General features: G+C 44.4%; 2 protein-coding genes and 1 pseudogene across 4 annotated transcripts; 2 read left to right on the top strand and 1 right to left on the bottom strand.

Annotated features, from left to right (window-relative positions):
- Positions 1–1025: 1025 nt before the first annotated feature.
- On the top strand, positions 1026–3656 carry LOC136504876 (glutathione S-transferase-like). Its single transcript, XM_066499913.1, has 9 exons — positions 1026–1221; positions 1675–1716; positions 1858–1943; positions 2025–2096; positions 2378–2431; positions 2528–2603; positions 2838–2899; positions 3106–3165; positions 3273–3656. Exons 1-9 carry the CDS (start codon positions 1140–1142, stop codon positions 3378–3380), a joined length of 642 nt encoding a protein of 213 aa, XP_066356010.1. The 5' UTR covers positions 1026–1139; the 3' UTR covers positions 3381–3656.
- Positions 3657–4289: 633 nt separating this feature from the next.
- On the bottom strand, positions 4290–6547 carry LOC136504729 (F-box/FBD/LRR-repeat protein At5g53840-like; annotated as a pseudogene).
- Positions 6548–11873: 5326 nt separating this feature from the next.
- On the top strand, positions 11874–14606 carry LOC136504728 (glutathione S-transferase-like). Of its 3 annotated transcripts, none has more exons than XM_066499708.1 (9): positions 11874–11997; positions 12603–12647; positions 12815–12900; positions 13013–13084; positions 13312–13365; positions 13444–13519; positions 13761–13822; positions 14116–14149; positions 14285–14606. In XM_066499708.1, the coding sequence occupies exons 1-9, from the start codon at positions 11916–11918 to the stop codon at positions 14314–14316; spliced, it is 543 nt and encodes a 180-aa protein (XP_066355805.1). In that variant the 5' UTR covers positions 11874–11915; the 3' UTR covers positions 14317–14606. The 3 variants fall into 3 exon arrangements, with proteins under 3 accessions (XP_066355805.1, XP_066355804.1, XP_066355803.1); XM_066499707.1 differs by having other exon boundaries at positions 14116–14175; XM_066499706.1 differs by lacking the exons at positions 14116–14149; positions 14285–14606 and having other exon boundaries at positions 13761–14020.
- Positions 14607–19627: the final 5021 nt, after the last annotated feature.

Below are 19627 nucleotides of genomic sequence, written 5' to 3'. Positions count from 1 at the left end.
GATGAGGTGCACACCGTCCTAGTAGAGGCATGACTGTAGACGTGGAGCTGGAGGTGCACACCGTCCTAGTGGAAGCGTAGACCATAGACGTGGGGCTGGAGCTGGGGGTGGCGGTGGAGGCGGCGGAGCTCCATCGCCACCGCCCACGCCACGCCTCATGTCGCTCGCGTGCGAGATGGCGTCGAGGTGAAGTGATGCTCTCGAACGGCGGAGCCGCTTCAATGCCATCTTTTTCACAAGACGGGGGACGATTTTACCCTCACCTGATGCAATTTCAGGTGAAACCCTCATGTCTTTTGCAATTTTTCTGGAAAGTGTTTGTGATAATGGATAGAGGGGGCTGAGCTAAATAGTGGGTGAACTTAGGAGGTTAGAGTTAAATAGTTGGGACACTTGTGGGAGGGCAAACAAGGTAGTATTTTATCTCCGCAAAAAAGTAGTATTTCGGTAATTTCGACTTCCTTCTATGAAATAATAATGCCGAGATGATTGAATTTGATTAAAAAGATAAAAAAATGTTTCATATTGGGGGGGGGGGGGGATTCTGAAAAAATTGGGAAGTTCTGCTGACTTTGATTATTTAATATAGATTAAAAAAATTGAAAATTGAAAATTTGGTTTTTACACTCAGGTGAAATAATTCCACCTCTTTGCTTTTTTTTCATAGTAAAAAATCATTTCCTAGCGAGGCTTGTGATTTCGATTAGTATATGTGCATTTATTTCCTCATCTAAAAAACAATTTCTCATATATTCAGATTCGGCCAATATTTGACGATAATTCATCCTTTTTACAGTGATTTATGACTTCTACTTGATGTTTCAATAATCGCAACTCAATGTTGCACATGTGCCATCAAACTGTTTCACGGAGACTGAATAGTGTGGCTAATAAGAATATTTGTTGGCATGGAAGATTGAGAAAAAAGAGAGACAAACATCGTTGCTATGGGTATGGGTAACATCTCGGCTCTCGCGCATCGCATCCTTTGTCAGCCGCCCGTTCTTGTCCTTTCTCCCATCACGGCTTGCCTCCTTTGATAACTCCAAGGCAAGCATCCTTCGTCCACTGTTGGCCTCACTCACTCAGCAATAATCAGCTGCCACTGCTGCCGTGTCTCAGAAGGAGGCGTTGCGGTCATGGCGGCGTCGAAGCCCATCCTGTACAGCGCGTGGATCAGCTCCTGCTCCTTCCGAGTCCGGATCGCCCTCAACCTCAAAGGTAACTGGATCAAACCGCTGGCTCTGGTTTCCTGCTCCACAGACGACGCGCGAATCTTGCCCAAAACAGAAGTCTCGTTACCGGGAGATGGGGAGTTCGGGACAATGTGTCCTTTTCTTGATCTATTAATCAGTTCGATAGATTTTGGGGGAAATCGGTGGCTAGTTACATGAGATAAAGCAAGTTGATTGTGCAGATCTTCACCTGTCTTTTGACTATGTAGCTCGTGAGAAATGCATTATATATATGGTAATGTTCTAATTAATCGATGGACAGAAAAGAAGTATGTGTGAATCCAACTTAGTAATAAAGTTCTGTAAATGCTCCGACGGTAGACTACTCAAGTTTGACTGCAAGTTGAAGCACGCAAGATTAAAGCTTCTTGTTCTATTGCTTGTCATTTAATCATTACTTTTTCTGTGAACTAATTGTTCCAATTTCTCTGTGATGAAGGTGTGGATTATGAGTACAGGGCTGTGACACGGACCGATCTAGGTTAGCAATACAAATAATCTTGTATTACATACATACATCAACTTTATGTCTGAAAGGTGTGATACATGGAGGGAAAGAAATGTAACTATTAAGTTGTTAACATTAACTATAATTGTTCCGATAATTGTGACCCCATTGTAGATTATGAAAAGATCAATCCAATCAAGTATGTCCCAGCATTGGTTGATGGAGATTTTGTTGTTTGTGACTCCCTGGCAATCATATTGGTGAGCTATATTCTTCTTTAATTTCTTGATCTTTAAATTGCCACTTCAGTATTATTGACAAACTTCTTGCTTTCTGTTTAGTATCTTGAAGACAAATATCCTCAACACCCTCTTCTGCCTCAAGATCTCAAAAAGAAAGCTATAAATCTGCAGGTACCCAAATACTCGAGAGGTTTTATGGTATGAAAACTAAGGTTTTCTTAAGGTTTTTGAAATTACAAGACTACAGGGTATTCAAGTATTTAATAAGATATCCATGCTTTATTTTGCAACTTTTTTTTGAGAGCCTGTATTTTGCAAGTAATACTCACTTTTAAATAACTAATAAAGGAACAAAGGACCAACAGGGTCCCAGGATCATCTCAAGTGTACACATCTAACATTGTAAATCACCAATGCCATATGGATGATGGATGTTTCTTACTTCTCTGCAGATTGCAAATATAGTGTGTTCGAGCATTCAACCTCTTCAATGTTATGCAGTAATTGTGGGTTCATTACAACCAATGACTGTTAATGAAATATTGTGTTTCCTTTATCAGTATTGATGTAATGATCTATGGTTTATGCTATTCCCATGGCAGGGTCTGCTTGATGGCAAGTTAGGCTCAGATGAGAGCCTTCAGATTGTTCGGAATTACACCGACAAGGGATTTAAAGGTGTGATTTGTTGCACTCTGTAATTGAATTGTTTTTTGGTCATTGCATATCGCTCTTCCTTGAGTACGCCTCTGAAAATTGGGTAGAAATATGGTGTACCATTACAGATGGCATTTCCTTGTAACACCTAATAAACTTGGCCTTTGTCAGTTTCTTTCATACTCTCTTGTCCTTACTTTTTGTTGCATATATTTTGTGTGTACCCACTATGACTTTTCCCCTGGATTTGCTCAGCAATCGAAAAACTTCTGGAAGGTTGTGACAGTAAATATGCTACTGGAGACGAAGTCCAACTGGTTAGTGCTTTAGACTAGTCCTGTTCATCTTCCTTGTGCCTAAAAGGTTCCTGTTGCACTGGTTCTGTCCATTTGCTCTAGAGTGCTTCCTGAATTTATTTACTTGGTGATCAATTTAATATGAACCTTGGTACTTCAATTATTGCATTGTTTCACATTGGATGTTACCAAATATCTGCTGCTGTGTGGTTTGTGCTCTTGAACAGGCAGATGTGTTTCTTGCGCCCCAGATCCATGCAGGCGTGACACGCTTCCAAATTGATATGGTACGATATGAATCCTGACATCACCTCTATCTAGATGTAAAATCATTTCTCCTGAGCAATGCTCAGAAGCCAGAAAACTAATGCATAGAAGCGGTTGCTTTGTGCAGTCAAACTACCCTCTTTTGGAGAGGTTCTACAAAGCCTATATGGAGATCCCAGCATTTCAAGTAGCGGCTCCTGAAAAACAGCCAGATGCGCCTGCGTCCCCATACTGAAATGAAATCTGCAGCCATGTTCAGATAGATGCCTGTAGAGATTCAAAATAATTTACTTGGGTCGCGTTGACATCCATCCTTCCACGGTAATCTATGGATTACTTGGGGATGTTGTTCCTTCCCCAAACTCCGCACAGAACGAGAGCTCTCTACACTGGGTATGCTCCCCTTTAATTAAATACGTGTTATAAGGACACACTCTCGAAAAAATAAATAAATCTGCAGCCATGTTCAGAAAGATGCCTGTACAGATTCAAAATAATTATGCCTGTAGAGATTGAAAATAATTAGGACGTTTGAAGTAAATGAAGTTGTTGCTTCGTCCACCTAGTGTGGAGGCGTGTTACAAAAAGGAACTAGAGATATTTTGGAATCGTGCTGTACTAGAAAATTCTTAAACTCGCTCAAAATATTTGAAGCTCCAAATATGCTTTGGTGGATTCGTCGCTTCAGCCTGGCCTTTCAATCCATCGTTTTAGCTCGCGCTAAGCCGCCCCACCGGCTCAGGCTTTGAGCTTGCGCCATCGCGTTAAAATGCACCTTAGTCCAATAGGCTGAGCCGTGATTCATCGACGAGCCCAACAAACAACCAAACGAAATTTTGGGCTCTAGTTTACGCCATAAGCTAAATTTAAGACCAAATTGGTAATTGAGTGGCCTGTTGCACTACTGAGCACAATTAATAAAGGTCAAATAAAAGAACATTTTAAACAAAGTGATATTTCGACACTAGCTCTACTTTATTAACCAAGACTATAACAATATTACATGCAACCAGCAAACTCAAACATTGCCAATAACTTATGCATGAAGATTTAGTGGATTATAGATTAGCGGCCCCGTTCGCTTTGCTGAAAAAACAAGCCGAAACACTGTTTCGGCTGATTTGTTGTGAGAGAAAAATACTATTCCGACCAAAAAAACAAGCTGAAAAATACGGATTATAAGACAAACGAACAGGGCCAAGTCCCAACTGTGGCTATGTCAGACTGCCACAATTACACAAATCTTACAATAGACAGTTCATTTAGCAACCCCCTATTTCAACACTAGAAAAAAGAATAGACCTCATCAAATTTAACAACAAACAGGCGTACAGAGTCAGGCAGTAACTAAGGATAGGCATGCACCACCCCCTGCTTCAACACATTCAAAGGGATCGCTTATAGACAAATCAGCATGATTGATATGCAAAAACTCGTGGCGACACCTTTTAGTAAAATAAAACCGAGCGCATCTTGAAGCCCTTTTCTCCAGCTGGAGAGCAGCTGATGCTGCTCTGCAAGAAATCTAGCAGTCACAGTCACATTGAAATGTCAGTGACTCCAGCATCTTTGCGTTCAGTACCAAGAATGTTGGAAAGCCCTTGTTTAGGTGGTCAAAGCTAGCATTTCGTTTATATTTTGTAATAATTGCCTAATCGTTGACTAATTAGGCTCAAAACGTTCGTCTCGTAAAGTACAACCAAACTGTGCAATTAGTTTTTGATTTCGTTAACATTTAGTACTCTATGCATGTACCACAAGTTTGATGTGATGGGAAATCTTCTTTTTGCATAGTGCCAAAGTTTGGATTTTGGTGGGAACTAAACGCCCCCAAAGTTAACTTGTGACTTTATGCCTCGATAATACTTATTCAACACAACTGTCTTGAGACGGATGTCAAGGCCTTTGATAAGATTACGATGTTTACAGCGCCATAAATTCTTGTCTCCATCCTGGCATGACTTAAAAGGAAAAAAAAACAGTATACAAACACAACCAATTCAAGAAGAATTGACAGAATAGTAAACCAGATCCAAAGAATATATGAACACAATGAATTTACTAGTTTAGTATGTATACCTGGATATACAACTTCTCCAAGCATGGGAAGCATCTCATTAAGTTAATAATCACATCCAGGCTAAGATTAGAAATATAGACTGCTAAAATCTTGATAGTACATGCCGGCATTGTCGAGTTAATGATCCAGAATTCCTTTATGCGGCATGGCTGCACGAAACATGCGTCGGCACATTTATAAAATTCGATATTTTCAAGTTTTTTTCTGCACACAGAAAAGCAACTCAGAACCTGTAGGCAAGAGGTAGAAAACCAAGAGGTACCTCAATAATCGTTGAGCCCAAAGCGAGCCTGGAAGAGCCCCCATCAGCATAACTCAGGCAACCCAAGGTCTCCAGATTAGGTGCTGAAATAACTGATACTCGTAGTCCCGTGCCCGTTCGTGGTGATCGATGATACAGAATCCTTTTAAGGCAAGGGGCATCCTCGACAATGAATTCTTCTAAGATGGTCATTGTTCCGTCATACACAGCACTCACCCCAATGCTTGTAAGGCTAGCTGAGTTGATCCTGACACAGCGGCAGCCAAAGATTCTGCGAAGCAGCAAGCCCTCGAGGACGGGAGAAGCAGCAATGATGCTATGCAGGGAATCCTCCGAAATGATGACCCGTTGAAGTGCGAGCTTCTTGAGCCGGGGGAACTGAAGCGACTGGGTGATGTCGTCAGAGAGGTGGCAATGGCTGAAAGTGGCGACGAGAACCGGAAGGTAGATGCCGGCGGAGGTGGCAGTTTCAACCCATCCGTCGCAAAGCAGTCAATCTCCTGGAGGCTGTCGAGGGCGGGGGATCGGAGCCAAGCATCCACAGTGGCGGGGTGGTCCTGTAGGTGTTGTGCGGGGAAGCGAAAGCGGCGGCCGGGGCCACGGTGGGCAGAGACGATGCGGGAGACGACATTGATGGTGACGAGGAGGTCACCGCCGTCGAGGTTGAGAGGGGCGGAGCGCCAGAGATGGCGCCACCGGGTGGCGAGGATTTGGGTGCGGGCCGGCGGCATCCTTGGTGGGGAGGAGAGAGATGACCTCACCGATAATGGCGTCCGGGAGGCGGCTGATTCGGTCGACCCCATCTTCTTCCTCTACGCCGGCTCCGGGTTCGTCTCCCAAGGTTGCAGGAGGACTGGAATCAGGCGCACTCGTCGCTAGTAGCGGCAAGATGTTTGCTTCGCTCTCCTGTTCCGGGCTCTCGGCTGCCTCCAGCTTCCTTCTCTTGGCACGGCGAGCCGCCGCCAGAGTCTCCATGGCCGCCGGCCGGTGAGTTGATTGGGGGCGCGGAAAGGGAAAACACCACGGCTGGCTGAAGCTCCGTAGGGTTTGGGTGCGACCGTGCGTGCAGCATCCAGATTCCAGAGGCCTCCCGTTCCCGGCCCATGGGCTTTTGACTTCACAACCAATTTCGATTTTCAAATGCAGCACAACTGCGTAATGATTAGAGCTGCACCTGCTGCTTCCAACAATTAGAGGTCCTCCTATAAAAAAACAATTACTACATAAAGCAGCATAGGGAAAAATTTTCTTTCGATTAACAACATCAGTATCGTCAGGTTGCTCTCTGTTTGTGCACCCAAAAACCTGCATGTGGACAATACCTTTTTATTAGACTAGGTAGCATGTCCGTGCGTTGCTACGGGATAACTAACAATTTATACTAAAAACATACGGATCGTACGATAAGATAACAATACTGTTAAATTAAATATTAACGTTAAATTAACATTTAATCTAAAATGCAAAGTTTATGAATTTAACACAGTCACGGAGTGCGCGGCATTGCAGGCTCACAAACTCTAGAGCTTCCAGAGATTTGGTCGAATCCAACCTAGAGCCTCGGAATCCTGCATCTTTTCCTGGACGGGCTTCATTTCGGATGCGCCGATAGCAATATCAACGATCTCCAGTCGATGGACCAAGTCGTATGGATCCCCATACAATGGCGGAGACATGTAGATTTTGTTCTCCTTGTACTTGGATACACTTGTTCTACTTAAGCTTTCATTGAAATGTTTAGATACGAACAGTGTCTGATCACCGATATCCCTCACCCTGGACCACTCCGGCGTACGGTCGTGGAGCTTGCACTTGTAGATCGCGCTGCTGTAGGTGAAGCTCTGTGTCTCGTGGAACGTGCTCACCATGGCACCCATAATGTGCAGCTCACCGTTTGATTCTAGGTAGCTGCGGTGGCAGAGCTCCGTAGGTGGCGACAGCGATGGCAGCAGCGTCGCGATTGGAGAAGCGCCGCCGGTGTTGCTGCTGTAGACGGAGATTTCTCCAGTGCAGTCGATTGCCAAGAACTTGTCTTGGTAGTGGACGATGGACTCCACGGAGAACTCTAGTTTGGTGTCGAGCAGCGTCCATGCGCTGTCGACTCCAACCCGGTAGAACGCGACCTCCATGGAGCACCCAAGCATGGCCATGGCCACGCACTCGCGGCCGGCGACGTCAGGCGGCGCCGAGAGCACGATCTCACGGAAGAACACGTCCCTCATGTCTTCTAGCTTGATGGCTCTGCCTGCGGCATCCGCGTCCCCGTAGCCGTTGCTGGGATGGAGGACCCACCGGCCGTGGACCCTAGACACGCGTTCCGATGAGGACGCCACCGCGACGTGTTCGCCTGTTGGTGGGAGCTCAACGCGTGGGGCACGGGCACCGGCGAATGGATTCAGCAGCGTCACGGACGTCTCGTCCATGAACGCCAGCCACCCACTTGCTCAAAGAAGAAAATATTCACAGGGGTTGTTGCATACTTGCATGGATCAGAATATCACAGTGGTGCCGCCATGAGCGTCAAATCCCAAGCGGCCAAATAAGCTTGCAAGGTCAACATAAGTTATTAAACAGTCAAAACATGTTATAAGTATTATAAAAAAGTATACAAAAAGAGAATGAACCATAGGGTTAAAGCGATAGCTTTGAGAAGATGATTCTAAATATCTTTCCCACAGTGTTAGACCATCTTGCAATTCCCACAGAAAAATGATGACCGGTATTAGAATTAGGGGTGTAAATAGTACTAATATTTCTTGACATTCAGTCTGAACGAAGGACGACTTCAGTATCCGTTGCATATCTGTATCAAGATCTACAATTTTTTTAGTGAAACATGAGGGGTTTTACCCCCTACTGAGCCTTCGTCCTTCGGCAGTTCGGCTTTGATTCGTGGCCTTTCCCTAGTGATGGAGTGGGTTTTCGTTGGACGGAGCAGTGTAGACCACAGCAGCAACAGTTTGAAGAAACAGTTTAAGGCAGCCCGACAAGATAGACGGGTCTAGCCATCTAGCTTGTGCGCATGCGGCGCGCGTGGCACGCGCATGGTCACTGTAGAATTATTGTAGACATACTAGTTGCAGCCCGCCACAGCAGCGGGCAAAGGCCAGCTGAACATGTGAACGAACAGTGAGCGTGCCTGCGTGGAGAGGGGCTCGTAGGGCGTAGGTCAGGCAACACGGCAGTGAGACCGAAGCGTGCCACCCATGTACCCGGTGGTTTTTGCAAACGGGCGCGGGAAACGAAGCACGACGAACCGGCGCTGCAGGCTGCTGGTTGGCTCGGGCGCCGGGCTACGCGCCTGGTAGGCTGTGCACGCATGTGGCGCGAGCGCCTGGTCTCCAACGTCGCCTCTGTCCGGGCGCCCCACCTCTCTCTCTTCACTTGGCCGCAGGATTTGAAGCTGGTACCTCGGCGCCGAGATATGTGGCGCCGAGCTTGGCGCCATGGATTCTGGCGTCGAGATATCTGCCACGGCACGGCTAGACACCTCGGCGTCAAGTTCTGTGGCGCCGAGACATGTTACCTCGGCGCCAATACTCATGGCGCCGACCCTTAGGGTCTAAAGATGAGTGTAAGTCTCTCAGGAGACCAAATATAAGTTTTATTCAAAAAAAAGTCAAATAGTAAAAAATTAGGTAGGGTTTGGGTGCGACCGTGCGTGCAGCATCCAGATTCCAGAGGCCTCCCGTTCCCGGCCCATGGGCTTTTGACTTCACAACCAATTTCGATTTTCAAATGCAGCACAACTGCGTAATGATTAGAGCTGCACCTGCTGCTTCCAACAATTAGGCTGTGTTTAGTTCGCGAAATAAAAATTTTTGAATATCACATTAGATGTTTTGGGATATCGGAAGGGATTTTCGGATACTAATAAAAAAAACTAATTACATAGCTCGCCTGGAAACTGCGAGACGAATTTATTAAGCCATAGTAATCCATCATTAGCGCATGTTAGTTACTGTAGCACTTATGGCTAATCATGGACTAATTAGTCTTAAAACATTCGTCTCGCGATTTCCAACCAAACTGTGCAATTAGTTTTTTTTCGTCTATATTTAATACTCCATGCATGTGCCGCAAAATTCGATGTGATAGTTTGGGGTGAAAATTTTTAGGAACTAAACCAAGCCTTAGAGGCCCTCCTATAAAAAAAACAATTACTACATAAAGCAGCATAGGGAAAATTTTTCTTTCGATTAACAACATCAGTATCATCAGGTTGCTCTCTGTTTGTGCACATAAGACACACCCAAAAACCTGCATGTGGACAATACCTTTTTATTAGACTAGGTAGCGTGCTCGTGCGTTGCTATGGGATAACTAACAATTTATATTAAAAGCACACGGATCGCACGATAAGATAACAATACTGTTAAATTAAATACCAACGTTAAAGTGACATTTAATCCAAAAAGCAAAGTTTATGAATTTAACACAATCACGGAATGCGCGACGTCGCAGGCTCACAAACTCTAGAGCTTCCAGAGATTAGGTCGAATTCAACCTAGAGCCTCGGAACCCTGCATCTTTTTCTGAACGGGCTTCACTTTGAATGCGCTGGTAGCAATATCAACGATCTCCAGTCGATGGACCAAGTCATATGGATCCCCATACAATGGCTTAGACATGTAGATTTTATTCTCCTTGTACTTGGATACACTTGTTCCACTGAAGCTTTCATTGAAATGTTTAGATACGAACATTGTCTGATCACCGATGTCCCTCACCCTGAACCACTCCAGCGTACGGTCGTGGATGTTGCACTTGTAGATCGCGCTGCAGTAGGTGAAGCTATGTGTCTCGTGGAACGTGCTCACCATGGCACCCACAATGTGCAGCTCACCGTTTGATTCTAGGTAGCTGCGGTGACAGAGCTCCGTAGGTGGCGACAGCGATGGCAGCAGTGTCGCGATTGCAGTAGCGCCGCCGGCGTTGCTGCTGCAAACGGAGATTTCTCCAGTGCAGTCGATCGCCAAGAACTTGTCTTGGCAGTGGACTATAGACCCCACGGAGAACTCTAGTTTGGTGTTGAGCAGCGTCCATGCGCTGTCGACTCTAAGCCGGTAGAACACGACCTCCATGGAGCACCCAAGCATGGCCATGGCCACGCACTCGCGGTCGGCGGCGTTAGGCGGTGCCGAGAGCACGATCTCACGGAAGAACACGTCCATCATGTCTTCTAGCTTGATGGCTCTGCCTGCGGCATTCGCGTCCCCATAGCCGTCGGTGGGATGGAGGACCCACCGGTCGTAGACCCTAGACACGTGTTCTGATGAGGCCGCCGCCGCGACGTGTTCGTCTGCTGGCGGGAGCTCAACGCGGGGGCGCACGGGGCACCGGCAAATGGATTTAGCAGCGTCATAGATGTCGCCTCGTCCATGAGCGCCAGCCACCCACATGAGGAGTCGCATGCCTCCTTGCCGCGCACGTCAGGCAGCGTCTTGGACACGACCTTTTTCTTTGGGACGCAGTAGAAGCCGACACGGTCCGAGTCAGGGTCGAACGGGAGCAGCAGGAGTAGCCCGAAGGTCGCGAACGGGACGGCGGCGCGCCATGGGGAGCAAGCAGATCGGAAGAACGTCGCGTCGTGGCCTAACGCGAGACGCTGCCCGATGGACTCGAGGAGATCCTCTGGCAGGCTAGATATCCAATCAGGGAGAGGTAAGGGACCTTCTCTTGGGATTAGGAGGCTGAACCATAGAAGACAGATGACATCAACTATGGTTCACGTAAGAAACAGTAAGCGAGGGCAATAGAACACGTGAACGTGAAACCAAATGAAAGGAGAAAAAAGTTGTCCCTTTTACAAATGCAAAGAGGAGAAGTAATTAAATGTAGGCAGATTTGGCAAGCCCTCGCTTGCAAATGCAAAGTTGTGTCTACAGTGCGTACAGTAGCTAGTACTACAGTGAGCCATTGCACATCACAGCAGCGAGGCAGTGTACAGCAGCGGCCGTACTCGTCACGTCCCATTGTCCTGCAGACGTCCATGCTCGGCGCCACAGATCTTGCTGCCGAGGTACCGGTCACGTCAGCGCCACCTAGGATCTCGGCCAGGCACCTCGGTGACAGGACTCATGGCGCCGACCCCAGGGTCCAAAGATGAGTTTAAGTCTCCCAGAATGCCAAATGTAAATTTTCTTAAAAAAAAGGTTAAATAGTAAAAAATAAGGCTATTCTGCTCAAGGGATTAGGAGCAGGTCTGGGGGGGCTCACCTGAGTCTACATTGAGGCCGTTCGGCTGACTGGCTGGTTCTGTCACTTACGAAATTACTGTTCATGTCCTGCCAGAACAGTATTTTCCTCTCACAGCAATCAGCCGGAACAGTATTTTTCAGTCCTGCCGAACAAGCCCATTATCTTGGCTTCACCTGCACCTGGTAGTTGCTGACCGAGGAGACGTGACTGAGGAGGAGACGACGGCCATGGCGACCGCGAAGCCCATCCTGTACAACGCCTGGATCAGCTCCTGCTCCCACCGTGTTCGCATCGCACTCAACCTCAAAGGTGACTCGAATACTTCTCGAAAATCCAGACTATGGAACTGGTTAGATTGCTCTTTTGGTTAGTTGTTCGGCATAATAGAGCTTGATCTTACAGAATAATTCAGCAAAGCATATCGCAAAAACAAGGGAGCCGGCTTCTTGATGCTATGACCTCGAGCGTTTATGCTCTTTTTTCAGCCTAAGATATACCTCAAGTTTCGCTAGAATCAGATCCTGACTCGGGGGTATTTTTTTTTTGACAAATTCTGAAGTTTTTTTTTTTCAGTTAGGGAATAGGGATTAGGAATGACTACCGATTTTAGCAATTCTGTATTCTGGTATAGTACTAGTAACTGTAAAACTGACTAGTTAGTTGTTCGACAACCCCAAGAATATTTTATTTTCAAGTACTTGAGCACTACTTGTCTATTGACAGAACAAGGATGGCTCTATGCAACACATTTATCTTGTCAGTGGTGCTTGACTTTTTATAACGAACCTGATGCTATGTTAATTTGTGCAAAGCTCTTTCCAGAACTAACAAATTCAATCTATGACATATTAAATAAATGATTTATATTATTCTAAAATCTGAAAGCTAATTTCGTGGCTTTTTTAATGATGAAGGTGTGGATTACGAGTACAAGTCCGTAAACCCTAGGACAGATCCAGGTAACTGCAACACACCTTGACACAATTCGTGCATTGTAGTTGACATCTCATTCTTGCGTTTACAACCAACGGGGACACAAATGTGTGTTCTAGAAACTTTGATGTTACTTTCTGTGGAAAGTTCGTGGTTTAATGGAAATTCCATCACTATGTCTTCCCTTTCATAGATTATGAAAAAATCAACCCAATCAAATATATTCCAGCATTAGTAGATGGGGACATAGTCGTTTCCGATTCTCTCGCTATCTCATTGGTGAGTTACAAATGCTGCTTCAGCAGATTTTCATTGTGCAATTATGCATATGTTATTTTGTCATGCCAATAAATGCATTTGTTAGTCACTAACAACCTATCGTATTGAGCAGTATTTGGAAGATAAATATCCTGAACATCATCTCCTGCCTAAAGATCTGAAGAGGAAAGCTCTTAATCTTCAGGTCATGTCCAGATCAAAGTCTCGTTGTATCTTGTTCACAGAAGTAAAATAAAAATCTGACCAACAATTTGTATGTGGGGAACTATATTTGTAGTATCTCACATTTACCTTTTCGGTATGGTATCACATATACTTGCTATATTGATGATGTTGTCAATTGAAGAGGTCAACACTCTTATCATCATTTGGCATCACCTTTCAAATGAGTCTTTCACTTTCTTGGTACAGATTGCAAACATTGTTTGTTCAAGCATTCAACCTCTTCAAGGCTATGCTGTTATTGTGGGTATTACCAGTACCTAGCTACAGCTGATGAGATTTTGCACATGTACAAGATCTATTTACTTAACTACTTTACAGGGTCTGCACGAGGGTAGGATGAGCCCAGATGAGGGCCTTCATATTGTTCAAACTTATATTGACAAGGGATTCAGAGGTGTGATTTCCTGCAACTTAATGTTTGCAAAGTAAAACTGTCTCTTCTTTTTCCAATACATAGATACTCAAGTTGTGTTTTCAAATCTAGCAATGCAGCTGTGTTGGAAATTAAGCTACCTGTTGAACATTGAGCACTACAATGCACCTTTAATCCCAAATAAGCAAAAATGTACTTTGTGTCAGGTTCATTCTTCCAATATTACTTACAATGGTAATTTTGATTCAATTATTTTTGTCAGCGATCGAAAAGCTCTTGGAAGGATGTGAGAGTAAATATGCTACTGGAGATGATGTCCAATTGGTTTGCTTTGCTACCCATCCTTTTAATAACACACATTGTTTTGCTTTGATCAATCACTTAGAAATGGTCGCATCATCATATCAATCATGCATATTTTTTTTCTCCAAACTACATTTCAACAAAATTCTCATTCAGTTTAGTCTTTTGACATCCAACTTTGAGAAAGTGTCATCTTACTTGAATTTTAGTAGGAATTAATGCACTGTAAAACAATTTGGCATAATTTGTGTTTGCTCTAGTAAGTGATCTGAACTAATCTGATGTTTGCATATTTTGTGTTCATGCATGGACAGGGAGATGTGTTTCTTGAACCACAGATACATGCTGGTATAAATCGCTTCCAAATCGATATGGTACCTAATGTTTCATATGCTATTCCATGTAAAACAAAATGGGTAGTGTGGACCACGGCCACCCTACTTATTCAGAAACTAGCTTCAATAAATTCTTGTTTTCTTGCAGTCGAAGTACCCTATCTTGGAGAGGCTCCATGAAGCATACATGCAAATTCCTGCATTCGAAGCTGCGCTTCCTAAAAATCAGCCAGACGCACCTTCATCATAAAAATCAAGATTGTCTCAATAGATTGAATGTCCTTTTGTAATAATTTGGATAGGGAGCCACCGCTTCCTCCATCCTGCAGTACTCTGGGTTATAATCTAGCTTACCCTTCTGTCATGGCTCAAGAGTAAATGATTGACACTTTGCTCTTTCCCTAACGATGCCCATACTTTGTATATATGAACTCTGAGTGCTTCTCATTCTGAATATTATGGAAAGTACAGTGATTTTGCATGAGACTATACATGAGCTACACAACCAAAAAAAAAAAAACAAAATGGAATCATTTTCAAGATTAATTTTGAGAAAGCTTATGATAAGGTTAATTGGGATTTTTTTACAACTAACATTAAGAGACTAAGGGTGTTTGATCCTTTGTGGTGTCATCTGGTGAAAGCATTTGTCCAAGGAAGCAATATTAAATTGAATGAGCAAATAGTGTCTTACTTCCAAACTAGGAAAGGTCTTAGGTAGGGTGATTCCCTTCCACCAATCTTATTCAATATTGTGGTGGACATTTTGGCTATCATCTTGTGTAGAACCAAAGGAGGAAGGTTCAATAAAAAAAGGGGCTAATCCTACATTGGGTTGAAAATTGTCTGAGCATTCTACAACATGCAGATGGAATTGTTATTTTTATGGACGACGATATTGAGCATGCAAAAAACATGAAACTATTACTTTATGCCTTCAAACAATTATTATCAGGTCTTAAAATAGCTTTCACAAAAGCGAGCTCTTTGGTTTGGACAAGGAAAGGAGTGTGAGGAACAATACTCACAACTCTTTGGTTGTAAAATGGGTTCATGCCCCTTTCGTTATTTGGGGATTCCCAAGATTTTTAGAAAATTGAACAATAATGGTTGGAAAATGTTAGAGGTGTGTGATGGCATGCGGTGGAGCGCCCTCACCATGTGAGACTAGCCAAGAGAAGACCGTGCATGGCCTAAATTTAGGAGGAGAAGACCAGGCATGTGTTGGAGGGCACGGTGGAGGATTGGGCAAAGGGGATGTGCGGGGGAGGACTGGGCAAAGGAGATGGTCATGCATGCGCAAGACTAGCCAAGATACCTATTTAATGGCTGCAATAATCTTGGATAGAGATAAGCAAGAATTAAGAAGGAAAACCTTCCCTCCTGCCCGGCCGTGGGCAAGGCCCCCGGCCGGCCCCTCTCTCCGCCTCGCAATCTTAGCAGCCCCGGTAGCCACCATAACAGAAAATGATTAAGGATAGAATTGAGAGGAAATCATGTGGTTGGAAGGGTAAAAATCTACGGTGGTAGACATGTTGATAAATTCAGCATTGTCGACGTTACCATGTTGATGTTGTCTTTAATTTCTTTGAAATTCTAAAAGTTCTTAAAAAGATGGACTATTATATATTGAGATTTTTCTAGCAAAACAATCAGTAAAATAAATTTAGGCTAGCTAAGTGGTACATTTTATCTGAACCAAAGAAAAAGAGGGCTTAAGTATACAAAATTTGGGTCTACAAATCAAGTGCTTATTGAGTAAATGTATTTTCAAGCTTTGTAATGAAGAAGGAATGTGTCAGAACTTGTTGAGAAACCAATACCTTAGAACAAAAATTTTGAGTCCAGAAAAGTGTTCGTGTATCACACTTTTGGATGGGTTTCATGAGGGTAAAGGACCAATTCCCTAGTCTGGGAAAGTTCCAACTTAATGTTTGAACACAAATAAGATTTTAGGAGGATAAATGGTTGCCGTGAAGCTCTGAACTTCAATATTCAAATTTATCTAATATTGTTTGGGGCGCCCTGTTAGAGGCAAAATGAAAACATGTTTGATCTGTCCAGCGAATTCTTAAGAGTAAACATGTTTTGTCTGCCAGAGGCAAAGTTATGTCACACCTAGGAGCTCTTAGATAACAGTTTTTCTTTAGAGTTCCTCTCTTAATAGTACGGTTATCTATCCTAAACTCTACCACACACTCTATTGTGTCTCGGCCGGCAAAATAAAAAAAAACTAGCATATGCATTTGCATTTGGACTTGTTTTCACCTCCTCTCCTCCTCTCAAGTGTGAGCTTGCTCCATGTGGATTGATCACCTCTCAACCATCTTCAAGCCATGCCCACTAGCTTGGTGTGGACCCTAACTCAATCATAACTAAATTGAAAGCATTAGTCCACTTGCTAGTTGTCATTCGATTAGCAAAACCAAAGGCTTTGAACTGCCGATAGCTATAGTTCTCCGTCTTCCTAAGGGGACCCACCAATGTCACCGTTGTAGCTCTTTTCAGAGAGCAGGTCAAGAGGGTGAGTGGGGATTAGGGAATGGCTAGGGTTAGGGTGACATTTTGGGCCGCCGTTGACATTTTGGACCACTGCGTCATGAAAAACTGAAGAAGCTCGCTTTCATTTCGGTCCACCAATCGTCTAGGAACTACTTAGCAAGTCGTTTAGCGTGTTTAGTGCTCTAATCACCGCTACTAGCTGTCACAGTCACTGGGTGTTAAGTGGCAACTCTCCTGTCGTCACCCAGCCAAGCTGCTAAATCTAGATATAGCAGAAGCTATATCTGGCTATTTGCAGCATTGGTAAGAACTTTGGTATTATGTTTGTTTTTTGAAGAAGTCTGAAATCGGACTTTTTCATTATCTAGAAAAAACTCGTGCCAAATTTTACCTCAACGATCACACACAACCGCAACCTTGTTATAATGAATAGCCCAAGCAGAGTCCGATGACAAACGTGCAATTTGTCATGGACCATATGGCTATTCATTTTGTCACTCATGGACCACGTCCGTTCCTGTCACAGGTAGGCCATTTCTTATCGCGACATCGTACCCAATCTGATTTGACAGCCACTTGTTTAGGCTGACTTCACCTCCGAAATTTCCGAACTACTCCAAAACAAGAGGAAAAGGCATTGGACACTGGGAAAAGTTCTCTGTTTACCGCATAAAAAATACAGAATTAGTTCAGTAGAAAACTTCAAGCATTGAACTTCCAAGAAGTTATCTGATTTGCTGGACAATTACCTCAAAAGTATAACAAGATTAGTTCAATAACACTAACAAAGTACAAAAATGAGGATACATCATACACCACATTAAAAGTTATCTACTGAACCACTGGGCAGTAAAAATAACGTCACAAAAGCCATTTAATCCGAAAGGGACACGGCATATCTTAATTCAGTGCCTATGACAATTTTTAGCAGTGAATAAGATAGTCCCTTGAACTTGGTCAAGACTTCAGATCACGTAACCACCTCCATGTGGCATGTCCTGTCCTAGTGGTGGAGGCTTAAGTGTCAATCCTGGAGCAATTTCTTATTCCAGTGACATTGTGGGGATGACGCAAATACAATGTATTGACTTTCGTACTACATCACATGAAAGATTTAAACAAGTAGCGGTCGGATGCTAGAACAAGGTGCATGAACAGCCTTGGCAAAATGATACTAAATGAGGCTGTATGCATCAGAGGATACAAAAGTCTAGAGCTATCTTTCCATATTATCTATGGCAGTGCTGGTGCCCGGTTGCCTACGTCCGGACGCCCGTGCCAGCACTCCATCTCCCCCACGCACATGCATCCTGTGCCCACCTATCCAGGGCCCACACCACCTGACTGCGTGTGGGGAGTCCCCGCTCACGCCCCCTCTGCTTCTCACGCACATGCACATGGCCAGCAGCTACACAACAGGTGGCGAAGGTCAGATAGTAGAAAAGCGAGGACAGAGATGCAACACCGGATCAACACTTGCAACATACATATAAAGGTAGATGAAACACATGAAACATACATCTAAAACACTAGCTGCAACACTAGATCTACTATTGAAACATCTACGTATGAAACAGTTGAAACACTCGAAACATACGTATGAAACACTTGCAAAAAAACATCTGAAAACACTTGAAACCATTTGCAAACATACGCAACATCCAAATAAAACAATTGCAACAACATATGTGTGAAAATATATGTGTCGTGCAGAAAGTGATCAACACGTAAATATTTATAGTTTTGCCGTACGTTATGATCGGATGTGGCCTAGCATTTAATGACACAGGGTTTATACTGGTTCAGACAACGTGCTCTACGCCCAGTTTAAGTCGGTCGGTGACTTTATTCTTGAGCCCAGATGCTCGAAGTTTGTTGTGGGGTTACAAATGGAAGGAAGAAAGATGGGGGGTATAAGAGGTCCGGTCGAACTCTGGTCTGAAGGGCCGAGAGTGACGGTAGCTCCGCTATGTGCTAAGTGTTTGAACGTTTGTTGTTCGTTGGGATCCTTGATCGTTCGGATCGTGTGTGTTGTTCGAGTTATTTTGGACTGATTCTCTCTCTTTGGGAGAGAGCGCATCCCCTTTTATAGATGAAGGGGATGACCTTACAAGTGAGAGAGAGTGTGTGTGTACATATGCTAAGTCTTGGTGCCCACGTCGTCGGGTACAAGATGATTGTAGGCGCCCATAACACTGTTAATGTCAGACGCATGTGGGAGGTTGCGTCGTCTTCTTCTAGTATGGCAGACGTCGGTGCCTGCCATACTGTTGATGCCCAGAGGCATGCAAGGGGTTTTACCATACTCGTCTGGTATGGGAGTTTGCGGACGCCCACAACACTATAGGGCAAATGTCGATGCCCACAACACTGCTTGGGTTCTGACATGCCTGGAAGGTTGCAGGGCACTCTTCTGACAAGTCCTGTCGGTACTGTCCTGTAGGTGTATAGGGTATGGTCCTCGGTATTACTGTTGATTTTGAGCGTCCTGCTTTACTTGCTTCGCCTGTTTTTTGGTCCTCACCGAGCGGGTGTCCCCGGTCGGTTGGTCCTAGTCGGCTCCGACTATGCCAGTCGGAGAAGGGCTGTAAGCAGAGGTTCGATACATCCCCGATCAAAGACATGGGTTGGAGTCAGAAGCGAGCGCCGTTCCTTTTTGGCCAGGCCTTCCAGTCAGAGAGGCGGGCTGGAGTCAGAAGCGAGCGTCGTTCCTCCTTAGCCAGGCCTTCCGGTCAGAGAGGCGGGCTGGAGTCAGAAGCAAGCGCTATTCCTCCTTAGCGAGGCCTTCCAGGATTTGGACTAGAAGTAGTTAGCAAATATAACTGTTAAGTTCATGGGGGAGCCCCCATGTAAACAGTTTTTGTATCAATGAATACATCAGTTCTGCTTGGTGATAGAATCACTATCTGTTCCTTGTTTTTTTTATCCTAGCATAGCTTTATTTTTATCCTTTCTTTTTCGCACCTACCCATTCGTTCCGTAGGCTGCA

Source organism: Miscanthus floridulus, chromosome 14, assembly GCF_019320115.1.
Source record: "Miscanthus floridulus cultivar M001 chromosome 14, ASM1932011v1, whole genome shotgun sequence".
Classification (NCBI taxonomy): domain Eukaryota; kingdom Viridiplantae; phylum Streptophyta; class Magnoliopsida; order Poales; family Poaceae; genus Miscanthus; species Miscanthus floridulus.
This window is presented reverse-complemented; position numbering and strand designations above follow the sequence as displayed.